The sequence below is a fragment of the Thalassophryne amazonica genome, chromosome 5 (assembly GCF_902500255.1).
Source record: "Thalassophryne amazonica chromosome 5, fThaAma1.1, whole genome shotgun sequence".
NCBI classification, from domain to species: Eukaryota; Metazoa; Chordata; class Actinopteri; order Batrachoidiformes; family Batrachoididae; genus Thalassophryne; species Thalassophryne amazonica.
This window is the reverse complement of record NC_047107.1, coordinates 103369510-103385511: the sequence shown is the minus strand read 5'-3', so window position 1 is coordinate 103385511 and position 16002 is coordinate 103369510. Positions and strand designations below refer to the sequence as shown.

The 16002-nt window shown below is 42.3% G+C and overlaps 1 protein-coding gene across 2 annotated transcripts in view; it reads right to left on the bottom strand.

Annotated features, from left to right (window-relative positions):
- araf (A-Raf proto-oncogene, serine/threonine kinase) overlaps nt 1-16002 on the bottom strand; it is a 50293-nt gene that overhangs the window by 17621 nt on the left and 16670 nt on the right. For both annotated transcript variants that reach the window (XM_034171013.1, XM_034171014.1), the window contains exons 4-5: nt 5259-5361; nt 4961-5115 (exon numbers count right to left, since the gene is read on the bottom strand). In XM_034171013.1, coding sequence (XP_034026904.1) covers nt 4961-5115; nt 5259-5361 — 258 coding nt within the window. The remainder of the gene's footprint in view (nt 1-4960; nt 5116-5258; nt 5362-16002) is intronic.

The window sequence follows — 16002 nt, the reverse complement described above, 5'->3', positions numbered from 1 at the left end:
TACAGTGAACAAGGCTGACATTATTTCCCTGTTTGCCATCACTGGATGTTTGCATGAATCACCAAGTTCACACAGATCATTAAAAAAATAAACAGTCTTACAGACCACTTACACACATATAGCTGAACACACAAAGTAGCCTATATTAATATTTTTATTGTATATGGCTGCATGCAGTATCTGCCACTTCCTCACTGCAGTTCATAAAAATAAATTGGTCAGTCGAACAACCTCTCTCTCTCCCTCTCACACAGTCACACACAGACACAAGCACGCACGCACGCCCCTTAATCAATACTGTTCAACTTTGTGTGAAAAAAATGTCAAGAACATTAGGTAGTAAAAATAAATAAAAACTGAAAAAAGAAAATCACAGTTTGATCATAAAATTAAAAAAAAAAATTTAAAAAGAAAGTTGTGTTGAGTATGACAACTCTTGTTCATGCATACTTAGTAGTTCATAATTTCCTACTATACTGAATCTCAATTCAGTGTAGAACTCAGCCACATGGGGTGTGCAGCCAGTACATTCTGAGTGCCGGTCCCAAGCCCGGATAAATGAGGAGGGTTGCGTCAGGAAGGGCATCCGGCGTAAAACAAGCCAACTCAAACATGCAGACTAAGAATCGAATTTCCATACCAGATCGGTCGCGGCCAGAGTTAACAACGTCCGCCACCAGTGCTGTTGCCCAACGGAGTGCCGGTGGAAATTGGGCTACTGCTGGACGAAGACGACGAAGAAGAGGAGGAGAAGGTTTCCACAAACAGCGGGAAAAGAAGAAAACTAGAAGGGTGGAAATGAGAGTGGGGACTTTGACTGTTGGTAGTATGACTGGTAAAGGGAGAGAGGTGGCTCATATGATGGAGAAGAGAAAGGTAGACATATTGTGTGTGCAAGAGACCAAGTGGAAGGGAAGTAAGAGCAGGAGCATCGGCGGTGGGTACAAGTTGTTGTACCACGGTGAGGACAGGAAGAGAAATGGTGTTGGGGTCATTTTAAAGGAAGAGTATGTTAAAAGTGTGTTGGAGCGAGTGTGTGACAGGGTGATGAGTTTGAAGTTGGAAATTGAAGGGGTGATGATGAGTATCATCAGTGCATATGCACCACAGGTAGGTTGTGAGATGAAGGAGAAAGAAGATTTCTGGAGTGTGTTAGATGAGGTGGTGGAGAGTGTGCCCAAACATGGAAGAGTGGTGATAGGAGCGGAGTTCAATGGGCATGTTGGTGAAGGGAACAGAGGTGACAAGGAAGTAATGGGTAGGATAGGAATGGGGAAGGACAGATGGTAGCTGATTTTGCAAAAAGGATGGAAATGGCTGTGCTAAATACCTACTTTAAGAAAAGGGAGGAGCACAGGGTAACATATAAGAGTGGAGGAAGGTGCACACAGGTGGACTACATTCTTTATAGCAGATGCAAGCTAAAAGAAATCAGAGACTGTAAGGTGGTGGCAGGAGAGAGTGTCGTTAGACAGCATGGGATGATTGTAGGATGACTTTAGAGGTAAAGAAGAAGAGAGTGAGAGCTCAACAAAGGATCAGATGGTGGAAGCTGAAGGAGGAAGACTGTTGTGTGAAATTCAGCGAGCAGGTGAGAGAAGCACTGGTTGGAGGGGAAGCAATTTTGGACAACTGGAAAAGTACTGCAGATGTGGTGAGGGAGACAGCTAGGACAGTACTGGGTATGACATCTGGACAGTGGAAGGAAGACAAGGAGACTTGGTGGTGGAATGAAGAGGTCCAGGAAAGCATAAGGAGAAAGAAGGTGGCGAAAAAGTTTTGGGATAGTCGGAGAGATGAAGAAAGTAGACAGGAGTTCATGTAGATGTGGCGTAAGGCGAAAAGAGAAGTGGCAAAAGCGAAGGAAAAGGCATATCGCGAGCTGTACAAGAAGCTGAACAGTAAGGAAGGAGAAAAGGACTTGTACCGATTGGCCAGACAAAGGAACAGAGCTGGAAAGGATGTGGAGCAGGTTAGAGTGGTAAAAGATGCACATGGTAATGTGCAGACAAGTGAGGAGAGTGTGCAAAGAAGGTGGAGGGAATATTTTGAAGAGCTGATGAATAAAGAAAATGAGCGAGAGAAAAGGCTGGATGATGTGGTGAGAGTAAATCAGGAAGTACAAGACATTAGTAAGGAAGAAGTGAGGGCTGCTATGAAGAGGACGAAGAGTGGAAAGGCAGTTGGTCCAGATGACATTCCAGTGGAGGCGTGGAAATGTCGAGGAGAGATGGCAGTAGAGTTTCTAACCAGCTTGTTTAATAAAATCTTGGAAAATGAGAGGATGCCTGAGGAGTGGAGACAACGTGTGCTGGTTCCTATTTTCAAGAACAAGGGTGATGTGCAGAGCTGCAGTAACTACAGAGGCATAAAGTTGATCAGTCACAGCATGAAGTTATGGGAAAGAGTAGTAGAAGCTAGGCTTAGGCAGCAATATGGTTTCATACCGAGAAAGAGCACTACAGATGCAATGTTTGCTCTGAGAATACTGTTGGAGAAGTACAGAGAAGGCCAGAAAGAGTTATATTGTGTGTTTGTGGACTTAGAAAAAGCTTATGACAGGGTGCCAAGAGAAGAGCTGTGGTATTGTATGAGGAAGTCTGGAGTGGCAGAGAAGTATGTATGGGTAGTACAGGACATGTACAAGAATAGTGTGACAGCGGTGAGATGCGCAGTCGGAATGACAGACTCATTCAAGGTGGAGGTGGGATTACACCAAGGATCAGCTCTGAGTCCAATCTTGTTTGCAGTGGTGATTGACAGGTTGAAGTATGAGATCAGACAGGAGTCCCCATGGACTATGATGTTTGCAGATGACATTGTGATCTGTAGTGAGAGTAGAGAGCAAGGTGAGTCTAGTCTGGAGAGGTGGAGATATGCTTTGGAGAGAAGGGGAATGAAAGTCAGTAGAAGCAAGACTGAGTACATGAGTGTGAATGAGGGAGACCAGTGGAATAGTGCAGTTACAAGGAGTAGAAGTGGTGAAAGTAGATGAGTTTAAATATTTGGGGTTAACTGTTCAAATTAATGGAGAGTGCGGTAGAGAGGTGAAGAAGAGAGTGCAGGCAGGGTGGAGTGGGTGGAGAAAGGTGGCAGGAGTGATTTTTGACCAAAGAATATCAGCAAGAGTAAAGAGGCAAGTTTACAAGACAGTAGTGAGACCAACTATGTTGTATGGTTTAGAGACGGTGGCACTAACAAAAAGACAGGAGGCAGAGCTGGAGGTGGCAGAGCTGAAGATTAGGGATGTGAATTGTACAGCAACTCACGATTCAATTTGATCCCGATTCTTGGGGTGACAATTCGATTCAGAATCGATTTTTGATTCAAAGAGCTCTGAGAAATAGTTATATTACTTAAAAAAAAATGTTTAAGAAAATGCAGCTTTACAAGGTTAATCAAGTGATTCTAGATGTAAATTTACTTATCTGCTTTGATCGTTCAGAGTTGGCTGGCAGTTTAGTGAAGCGCTGGTCAGTAGTTGGCAGATACCGCTGCTCCGCTCCTTTTAGCTCCGGGTCATGGCGTTGCATGTCGGCTTGCGGATTTGAAGTGTTTCCAAAGTACTTGACTTTCATTTTGCAGATTTTGCACACTGCATGTCATGTCAGTGGAGTGTTTTAAGTCTCATCTGAAGACCCACTTTTATTCTCTGGTTTTTAACACTGTCTGAGTTATGTGGTCCTCTGTTTTATTGGTTTTGTTTTTATTTTTGGTAGATTTTATTGGTTTTATCTTTTGTATGCTGCATGTATTTATTTATTTATGTATTTATCTTGCACATTTTAGTTATTTTTATTGTTAATTTTTTATTTTTAATTTATTTCTTGACTATTGGGGTTTTATCTATCATGATTCTACTGTATGTGCAGCACTTTAGAACGTTTTTGTTGTTAAATGTGCTATATAAATAAAGTGGATTGGATTGGATGTCAAGCTCCTTCTTACGCAGCAAATAATAAAAATCCAAAATGCGCTCAAACATTTGCCTTCAGCAAAGACGGTACTGGCTGAATTAGCTCTTCATCTGCCATGCTAAGCTGCAGCCACTGAACTCTATGCCGGACCCTCCCCTCGCGGGGACGCTGTAGTATGGAAGCCGTTGCCTGACAAACAGTACACGCAGCGAGTACGCAAGAAAATGTTTTAAAAAATGCTTTTTAAAAATCGATTCTTGAACATTATAGATCGATTCAGAATTGTAATAAATAAGAATCGCGATTCGGACGTGAATCGATTTTTTCCGGCACCCCTACTGAAGATGTTGAGATTCTCTTTGGGAGTGACAAGAATGGACAAGATTAGGAATGAACATATCAGAGGGACAGCTCAAGTGGGACGGTTTGGAGACAAAGTCAGAGAGGTGAGATTGAGATGTTTTGGACATGTGCAGAGGAGGGACCCAGGGTATATAGGGAGGAGGATGCTGAGGATGGAGCCACCAGGCAGGAGGAGAAGAGGTAGGCCAAAGAGGAGGTTTATGGATGTGCTGAGGGAGGACATGCAGGTGGTTGGTGTGACAGAGGAAGTTACAGAGGACAGGGTGAGATGGAGAAAGATTGATCTGCTGTGGCGACCCCTAACGGGAACAGCCGAAAGACAAAGAAGACTGAATCTCAATTCTGAGGCTGTTCTGTTATTCATTCATACACTTAAGAATATTTATGTTCCGAGTTTATAAAAAAAAAAAAAAATTGTTCTGTAAATAGTTCTTTTATTACTGTGATCAAAAACATTGAATCTTAATTCTGAGGCTGTTCTGTTATTCATTCATACACTTAAGAATATTCATGTTTTGAGTTAATAAAAAATTTGTTATGTAAATAGTTCTCTTTTGTGATCAAAAACATTGATTTGAAACTCAATTTTGAGGCTGTTCTGTAAATAGTTTTCAAATAAACAATAAATATAGCAACTTCTGATCAATCCATATCAATTTCAGACTTATACTATAACTCACCGTTTGGTCATCGTATCCATGTCTACGCACACCGTCGGGACTTTACTACTGCAGTGCTGGTGAAATTTGTAGCCACACGTCTGACATCTAAAGCCATTAAAAAGAAACTTGTGGCAAAAATCACAGAATGCCAGTCTGAAGAAGGTTTTTCGTACCTGCACAGAAAATTGGTCACAATGTTCAATTCGGTAACAGCAGCTACAACAAAGAATGTCATTACAACAAGCAAACTGCACGGTACTACTGATTTAACATGTAATTTAACATAGTAGCATATTCACTGTAGCTAGCTACTTACAAAGTTGTGCATTGTGAGGGGAACATCATCCAGGACCTCAACCAGAAGCTCCTCTCCAACAAGAGGAGTGATGTCAGTGTCCCAATCTGTGAGTCTCTTACGCCTAATGATGACAAAAAATACAAACACTTTAATGACAACGAAGGTTCTTACAGTATGCAACTAACTATATGAACTTCTATACCTCTCCAAAATAAAAACAGGAATGGTAAAACCTTAGTGCCAGATACCTCAAATTTAACTGAGGAAAAACTCAACAATGAGCAAGATTTGGACACTGCTAAAATAAAAAATATTAACTCTATCAGTGTTGATTCAACTCTCTACAAGTGTCATTTCATTTACTCAAGTTCAAATTTTAATTTTGTTCATAAGTTGAGTGAGAAACAAGAGAAAGGAGTTTCTGAGGTGCACGTTGCAACTTTGCTGGCATCAGATAATTTATATCATCATGTAGAGGTGCAGGCGGTGCGGTTGCTTAGTGCTTAGCAGTGTCGCTATTCCTTTTGTTCGGCAACAGTTTTGGTTTTATAAATAATGTTCCGTGTTTAATTACAATGCATATTGTTTACGTTACTTCTAATCATTTGTTCAGTGGCGAAAATGAAATTTGTTTTGGTTCTTTTTGCATGAAGCGGTAGCACACATTTTAAAAATAAAATCCGACTTGACTACCAGTGCAACTTATGGGTTCCCCCCCTCCCCTCCTCACGACGCATTTTTAGACAGATGCAACTAATAATCCTGTGCAACTTCTAGGTTTAAGACCTTTAGCACAATCCCCAGCCACATTTTCCATCTATTGCTTTAGTCCAGTTTTAGTCTCCCCAATTGGCTGCATATTTAATCTAGTATTGTAATGGGCATCATGCATCTCCTTGTGATGGATAGCTTGTTACTTGAGCAAAGCACTCAGCAGAGTGACAAGCACACAGCATGACCAGGAGGAAGACATACAACCCCTGGCAAAAATTATGGAATCACCAGCCTCGGAGGATGTTCAGTCAGTTGTTTAATTTTGTAGAAAAAAAGCAGATCACAGACATGACACAAAACTAAAGTCATTTCAAATGGCAACTTTCTGGCTTTAAGAAACACTATAAGAAATCAGGAAAAAAAAAATTGTGGCAGTCAGTAACGGTTACTTTTTTAGACCAAGCAGAGGGAAAAAAATATGGAATCACTCAATTCTGAGGAAAAAATTATGGAATCATGAAAAACAAAAGAACACTCAAACACATCACTAGTATTTTGTTGCACCACCTCTGGCTTTTATAACAGCTTGCAGTCTCTGAGGCATGGACTTAATGAGTGACAAACAGTACTCTTCATCAATCTGGCTCCAACTTTCTCTGATTGCTTTTGCCAGATCAGCTTTGCAGGTTGGAGCCTTGTCATGGACCATTTTCTTCAACTTCCACCAAAGATTTTCAATTGGATTAAGATCCGGACTATTTGCAGGCCATGACATTGACCCTATGTGTCTTTTTGCAAGGAATGTTTTCACAGTTTTTGCTCTATGACAAGATGCATTATCATCTTGAAAAATGATTTCATCATCCCCAAACATCCTTTCAATTGATGGGATAAGAAAAGTGTCCAAAATATCAACGTAAACTTGTGCATTTATTGATGATGTAATGACAGCCATCTCCCCAGTGCCTTTACTTGACATGCAGCCCCATATCATCAATTGCTGTGGAAATTTACATGTTCTCTTCAGGCAGTCATCTTTATAAATCTCATTGGAACGGCACCAAACAAAAGTTCCAGCATCATCACCTTGCCCAATGCAGATTTGAGATTCATCACTGAATATGACTTTCATCCAGTCATCCACAGTCCACGATTGCTTTTCCTTAGCCCACTGTAACCTTGTTTTTTTCTGTTTAGGCATTAATGATGGCTTTCGTTTAGCTTTTCTGTATGTAAATCCCATTTCCTTTAGGCGGTTTCTTACAGTTCGGTCACAGACGTTGACTCCAGTTTCCTCCAGTTTCCTCCAGTTTCCTCCCATTCGTTCCTCATTTGTTTTGTTGTGCATTTTCGATCTTTGAGACATATTGCTTTAAGTTTTCTGTCTTGACGCTTTGATGTCTTCCTTGGTCTACCAGTATGTTTGCCTTTAACAACCTTCCCATGTTGTTTGTATTTGGTCCAGAGTTTAGACACAGCTGACTGTGAACAACCAACATCTTTTGCAACATTGCATGATAATTTACCCTCTTTTAAGAGTTTGATAATCCTCTCCTTTGTTTCAATTGATATCTCTCGTGTTGGAGCCATGATTCATGTCAGTCCACTTGGTGCAACAGCTCTCCAAGGTGTGATCACTCCTTTTTAGATGCAGACTAACGAACAGATCTGATTTGATGCAGGTGTTAGTTTTGGGGATGAAAAATTACAAGGTGATTCCATAATTTTTTCCTCAGAATTGAGTGATTCCATATTTTTTTCCCTCTGCTTGGTCTAAAAAAGTAACCGTTACTGTCATAATTATTTTTCCTGATTTCTTATAGTGTTTCTTAAAGCCAGAAAGTTGCCATTTGAAATGACTTTAGTTTTGTGTCATGTCTGTGATCTGCTTTTTTTCTACAAAATTTAACAACTGAATGAACATCCTCCGAGGCCGGTGATTCCATAATTTTTGCCAGGGGTTGTACTACATTTGTGTTTTAACCACAGCTATTTGTAATTTTCAATCATTTAGCCAGCATCTACTAACCATCTCTAACTAGAAAGGCAGGCGCAGCCACCAGGGCCACTGCTAAGGTTTTGGAGGCCCTAAGCATAACTGGTCAGGGAGTTTTCACCGCGCTTTAAGAGATGAGGACGAGTCGTAGCTGATGAAAAGCTCACAGCTCGCTTAAAGTGGGCAGTTCAGAACCCCGACCTCCTGCCCACAGACCAAGTTTAATGCTGCTGTCGACCCACAATGCAAAAATAATAGTAACGCACAGTGACTTGGAGAAGTAACTTTAATCTGATTACTCATTTGGAAAGATTAACGCGTCAGATTACTCGTTACAAAAAAAAGTGGTTAGATTAGAGTAACGCGTTACCAGCATCACTGGTAATAATGTAATAATTTCAACACATTTTCAGTCAATTGGAGGCCCTGCAAACTAGTGCAACATGGTTGGTGCCCCACGCAGGCTGCGTAGTCTGCTTATGCTGAACGGCGGCGCTGGCAGCCACTACCCATCCAGCGGGTGGCAGCAGATCTACAGGCAAAACAAAGTTGCTTTCAATCAACCTGGTTGATCAAAGTTAAGCAGGTGCAGTAGCGTTTGTCCTCATTATACACTCATAATTTGTTGAGATACAAGATGATCGTAATTATTGTTTTTGAGTGACTGTCTACAAAAGGAGGATCAACCAACTCAACAATTCATCTACATTTTGACTATCAAAGCTGCAGGTGTCAAGCTGATTCCAGAAAGGGCCAAGAGAGTGCAGGTTTTCTTTGCAAGCACCAACTCCACCAGGTGATCATTGATGAACTGAACCCATCTGCTCAAAGTGATGGTAATCAATGAAATCACTTGGTGTAGTGGTTCCAATGAAAACCTGCACCCTCTTGGCCCTTTCTGGAATCAGTTTGACACCCTTGGTCTAAACCCTTCAGTGATACTACTTCCACTGGGTGCTCCCATTAGAGCATCAGATCCACAGCAGATCAATCGCTCCCATCTCACCCTGTCCTCTGTATCTTCTGTCACACCAAACACATTCATGTCCTCCCTCACCACATCAATAAACCTCCTCTTTGGCCTCCCTCTTTTCCTCCTGTTTGGTACCACCATCAGTCTCCCTGGGCCCCTCCTTTGCACATGTCCAAACCATCTCAATCTCACCTCTCTGTCTCCAAACCGTCCCACCTGAGCTGTCCCTCTGATATGTTCATTTCTAATCCTGTCCATTCTCGTCACTCTCAAAGAAAACTGCAACATTTTCAAAGTCAAAGTGTACTTTATTGTCAAAAATCTATGTAACAGGGTTAGCACAGAAGACTGAAATTGCGTTTGACCAGTCTCCAATGTGCAGTTAAACTAAACCTATAGATAAGACATTGACAATAATCTCACACACACACACACACACACACACACACACAGTGCAGTAAAAACAAACATACTGATATAGACATGTACAATCAATAAATAAATACACACACACACACACACACACACACACACACAACAGCAGCAGCCTCCTGTTTTTCTGTTAGTGCCACCATCTCTAAGGGCCCCTTCACACATAGCACGAACAGGTACGAATAACGGCGAAACAGCCCGAATGAGCAAACCCCGAAAACATTGAGCCGATGTCGGGATGGACACAGTCGGGCAGGAGTGAACGATCTCGCTGCAATGGTTTCGTGCATGCTCGTGCACAAACATAGTGCGAGTAGCTGGAGCATGTGGTACCACACTGCACTGCTGCTGTGGAGAAATAAAAATCACACAACATAAAAAACACCATAATTTCCAATACGAATCCCTCTTATGGAACAAACAATACAAGTATGATCCCTCTGTTCCTCTGTACATGACCCATGGTCATAGACGTACAGTCATGAAATGACATGAAGGAAGCAGTGCGCTCTCATTATGTCTTATGTCCAGCCGGCTGTATAAATAATTACTACAATAACTACATATAAGATTACATAACAAATAACAAAAAAAAAGATCACATCACACAGAAACAGAGTGACACTTTTGTTCTGGGGGCTGAACAAAAAGGTGGGCATAGCCGCAAACAGCCACTGCTGTTGAGATCTCTGGACCTGGACATCGCAGCTGGAGAAGACGTACTGTGTTTTGAAGGACAAGACATTACAACTGTCCACCGTGACGCATGTGCGTTCGTTCAGCCCACAAAACAAAGTATCACTCTCCTTTTCTTTGCTGTGATGATTTTTTTTTTGTTTAGTTATTTGTTATGTAATTGTGTATGAAGTTATTGTAGTAATTATTTATAGACCTGTCATGGCTGTGGGCTTTGTGTTTAATGTAACACGTTGTGTGAACTGAGCCGTCATTTCCATCTGTCAGTGAATGGCTGAGTGGCGATCACCTGAAAGGTGCTTCGCTGTGCTGTGTGCGCTCAGATGTGGCTGGCTGGTCCCCATGTGATCATGTCTGCACATATATATCAGCATTTCATGCTAGTGCCCCTCCCCGCACGCCAGATGTGTTGTTGGGGGGCGCAAAACACACACACACCACTTCTTGTGGGGGGGGGGGGGGGGGTAAAAGACACACACGCCACATGTGTTGCGGGGAGAGACAACACTCTGGCATGCCACGTGTGTTGCTTGGCAACCACATTTGTGGGGCACTTAGACAAATTTCACAGCCAACTCAACAGTGGTCGCCTACTCACTATTTTCATGCTGGCTGCGCAGATGGCACCACATTTCCTAAGTGCTCCGTGAGTGGTGCTGGATGTTCAAGTGTGGCACCTGGAATTTAGCCGACACCTGCCGAAAGAGGGATCGAGTGGGCACTCTTTCGGCCGCTGGTGTTGCGCCAAAGGTTGTGGAGACAGGTGTATGAGGTGTTAAGCCCCATTTACACATAGACGGTAAGAGCTCCCGGAAGAGTTTTTGGCTGTCTTAAGGATCACACGCCGTTGTTAACGCCGGCACTAGGGGGCGTGGCTTAGTTCCAGCTTTACCGGGAATCGTCGAAAAAATTATTCAACATGTCGAATAATTCCGGGAGCGCTCCCGGAGAATTCGCGTGACGACGGAGACAATGCAAACAATGGCGTTTAATACTTTTTAATCGCCGTTTCAGCCTGCCCCTTCCTGTAGTGCCACAGTTTACACTGCCGTAATTGGTGGCCGGCGTTGTATCCCTAATCAACGGCGTGTAAAACAGCGATAGAGCCCACATCGCCGTCCTCAAGGGCGTTTTAAGCGGCGACAGAGGCAGACAAAACGGCGGCGCTAGCGGACAGTACGCCGTTCTAAACACCACCTCCCAGTTAACGGCATTCCAAATAAAAATGCTAGCGCGCTGCATGCAGGCCTCTCACTCGCGGCCAGCTCCAGATATTTTTGCAGAGAAGCTCCAGTATGCCTCCTAAAAGAAAATTGGCAGAGGCAAGGACTTGCCAAGAGGTCTGGTTCAGAAGCAGAGGGTAGCCCTGTGGTGGAGACGGAGCAACACGTTGAGGAGGGGAAAAAGGAAGGAGAAGAAAAGGCTGAGTATGATCTCCCTCCCCCTGCACTGAGAGAGGCTTCAGCCTATTATACTCTGGGGGCGGTGCCTATATGCAAAAGTTCCTGGAGTAACGCAGGATCTGCCTGGATAAATCCAGTGGTACACAGGGCATTATAGGCGGCAGCAGAACACCGCCGTTCTCACGCGCGTCTTAACCTGCGATTGCCTGACGTGTGCCGGATGCTACGGTGTCAAAACGTCGCTTTATTTGGCGGATTTAGCAGCGTTTTATCCGCGTATTTGCGGATAGTACGGCAGCCAAAACGCCGGCGAAATGCTCCGCCCCTTTCCACCGCAAAAACAGCCGGAACTACCACGAACTACGGTCTACGTACTGCCCGCCGACAAAACCGTCTATATGTAAACTAGGCTTTAGAGGCAGATCCGATTTTTCACAAATGGCATGCGATTTCCTCCTCCGTGCGCCATTTGGCCTCATTCATGCTATGTGTAAAGGGGCCCCAAGTCGTACAACACGCCTGGTGTCACTACTGTCTTGTAAACTTTTTCCTTCACTCTTGCAGATATAGTGTGGCGGCATAGCAAAATAATTGTTCATTTTGTGATAAAAGCATAGAATTTGGCACACATATTCTAAATTAACTAATGTTTATTTTCAGATACGGAGCCATCCTGGAGCTGACCTCTAATGAGCTACAGGGGTTAATAAAGAATTACACAGGGGTCAAAATTTTAAAATTCTCTAATCATGATGAAAAAAAGCATTGCATCATTTTTTTAATACCAAAATTAGAGCAACTTTAACTTTTGACCCCTGTACAAACTGAAACTGACCTTTGTCACCATTTTTGCTGTTTTTACCCCGTAACGCCATGGAATTCAGTCACAGATAAGCCAAAACTATACCTTTTTGGAATCGCTACGATTAGACAAATAATGTGGTATAGTTTTTAAACATGACTGGAGCATTTTTAAATTTTGACCCCTGTGGCGGAAGGTGCACACAGGTGGACTACAAAGAATGTAGTCCACCTGTGTGCACTTTCCTCCCTTTTCTTAAAGTAGGTGTTCACCACAGCCATTTCCATCCTTTTTGCAAAATCATCTACCATTTGCCCTTCCACATTCTTGTCTGTGATACCATATCTACCCATTACTTCCTCATCACCACTGTTCCCTTCGCCAACATGCCACTGAAGTCCGCTCCCATCACAACTCTTTCATGCTTGGGCATACTCTCCACCACCTCATCTAACTCACTCCAGAAATCTTTCTCCTTTGTCTCGTAACCTACCTGTGGGGCATATGCACTGATGATATTCATCATCACTCCTTCAATTTCAAACTTCACACTCATCACCCTGCTAGACACCTGCTTAACCTCCAACACACTCTTTCACACACTCTTCCTTTAAAATGAGCCCAACACAATTTCTCTTCCTATCCATACCATGATACAACTTGAACCCCCACCTATGCTCTTGCTCTAACTCTCCTTCCACTTTGTTTCTTGCACACACAGTAGGCCTACCTTTCTCTTCATATCAGCCAGCTCTCTCCCTTTATCAGTCAGACTGCCAACATTCAAAGTTCCAACTCTCACTTCCATACTTCTCGTTTTCCTCTTTTCCCCCTGTCTGTGGACACATTCTCCTCCTCCTCTTCTTCGTCTAGCAGTAGCCCAATTTCTACTGCCATCCTGTTGGGCAACGGCACCGGTGGCAGTCGTCGTTAAACCAGGCCTCTACCAATCCGGTACAGAAATTATTTTGTACTCTGCATGGAAATGTTGGCTTGCTTTACACTGGATACCCTTCCTGACACAACCCTACTTATTTATCCAGGCTTGGGACCGAGATTCAGAATATACTGGCTGCACACCCCATGTGGCTGCGTTCTAAGCCCTACAGTGATACAATCTTTGATAATATGAGGTGGGCTTCATAGATAATTGGCAAAGCTTCTGGGAAAAACCTGGTCTTGTTAGGAGAGACGGCATCCATCCCACTTTGGATGGAGCAGCTCTCATTTCTAGAAATCTGGCCAATTTTCTTAAATCCTCCAAACCGTGACTATCCAGGGTTGGGACCAGGAAGCAGAGTTGTAGTCTTACACAACTCTCTGCAGCTTCTCTCCCCCTGCCATCCCCTCATTACCCCATCCCCGTAGAGACGGTGCCTGCTCCCAGACCACCAATAACCAGTAAAAATCTATTTAAGCATAAAAATTCAAAAAGAAAAAATAATATAGCACCTTCAACTGCACCACAGACTAAAACAGTTAAATGTGGTCTATTAAACATTAGGTCTCTCTCTTCTAAGTCCCTGTTAGTAAATGATATAATAATTGATCAACATATTGATTTATTCTGCCTTACAGAAACCTGGTTACAGCAGGATGAATATGTTAGTTTAAATGAGTCAACACCCCCGAGTCACACTAACTGCCAGAATGCTCGTAGCACGGGCCGAGGCGGAGGATTAGCAGCAATCTTCCATTCCAGCTTATTTATTAATCAAAAACCCAGACAGAGCTTTAATTCATTTGAAAGCTTGACTCTTAGTCTTGTCCATCCAAATTGGAAGTCCCAAAAACCAGTTTTATTTGTTATTATCTATCGTCCACCTGGTCGTTACTGTGAGTTTCTCTGTGAATTTTCAGACCTTTTATCTGACTTAGTGCTTAGCTCAGATAAGATAATTATAGTGGGCGATTTTAACATCCACACAGATGCGGAGAATGACAGCCTCAACACTGCATTTAATCTATTATTAGACTCAATTGGCTTTGCTCAAAATGTAAATGAGTCCACCCACCACTTTAATTGTATCTTAGATCTTGTTCTGACTTATGGTATGGAAATTGAAGACTTAATAGTATTCCCTGAAAACTCCCTTCTGTCTGATCATTTCTTAATAACATTTACTCTGATGGACTACCCAGCAGTGGGGAATAAGTTTCATTACACCAGAAGTCTTTCAGAAAGCGCTGTAACTAGGTTTAAGGATATGATTCCTTCTTTATGTTCTCTAATGCCATATACCAACACAGTGCAGAGTAGCTACCTAAACTCTGTAAGTGAGATAGAGTATCTCGTCAATAGTTTTACATCCTCATTGAAGACAACTTTGGATGCTGTAGCTCCTCTGAAAAAGAGAGCTTTAAATCAGAAGTGCCTGACTCCGTGGTATAACTCACAAACTCGCAGCTTAAAGCAGATAACCCGTAAGTTGGAGAGGAAATGGCGTCTCACTAATTTAGAAGATCTTCACTTAGCCTGGAAAAAGAGTCTGTTGCTCTATAAAAAAAGCCCTCCGTAAAGCTAGGACATCTTACTACTCATCACTGATTGAAGAAAATAAGAACAACCCCAGGTTTCTTTTCAGCACTGTAGCCAGGCTGACAAAAAGTCAGAGCTCTATTGAGCCGAGTATTCCTTTAACTTTAACTAGTAATGACTTCATGACTTTCGTTGCTAATAAAATTTTAACTATTAGAGAAAAAATTACTACATAACCATCACAAAGACGTATCGTTATCTTTGGCTGCTTTCAGTGATGCTGGAATTTGGTTAGACTCTTTCTCTCAGATTGTTCTGTCTGAGTTATTTTCATTAGTTACTTCATCCAAACCATCAACATGTCTATTAGACCCCATTCCTACCAGGCTGCTCAAGGAAGCCCTACCATTATTTAATGCTTCGATCTTAAATATGATCAATCTATCTTTATTAGTTGGCTATGTACCACAGGTTTTTAAGGTGGCAGTAATTAAACCATTACTTAAAAAGCCATCACTTGACCCAGCTATCTTAGCTAATTATAGGCCAATCTCCAACCTTCCTTTTCTCTCAAAAATTCTTGAAAGGGTAGTTGTAAAACAGCTAACTGATCATCTGCAGAGGAATGGTCTATTTGAAGAGTTTCAGTCAGGTTTTAGAATTCATCATAGTACAGAAACAGCATTAGTGAAGGTTACAAATGGTCTTCTTATGGCCTCAGACAGTGGACTCATCTCTGTGCTTGTTCTGTTAGACCTCAGTGCTGCTTTTGATACTGTTGACCATAAAATTTTATTACAGAGATTAGAGCATGCCATAGGTATTAAAGGCACTGCGCTGCGGTGGTTTGAATCATATTTATCTAATAGATTACAATTTGTTCATGTAAATGGGGAATCTTCTTCACAGACTCAGGTTAATTATGGAGTTCCACAAGGTTCTGTGCTAGGACCAATATTATTCACTTTATACATGCTTCCCTTGGGCAGTATTATTAGACGGCATTGCTTAAATTTTCATTGTTACGCAGATGATACCCAGCTTTATCTATCCATGAAGCCAGAGGACACACACCAATTAGCTAAACTGCAGGATTGTCTTACAGACAAAGACATGGATGACCTCTAATTTCCTGCTTTTAAACTCAGATAAAACTGAAGTTATTGTACATGGCCCAACAAATCTTAGTAACATGGTGTCTAACCAGATCCTTACTCTGGATGGCATTACCCTGACCTCTAGTAATACTGTGAGAAATCTTGGAGTC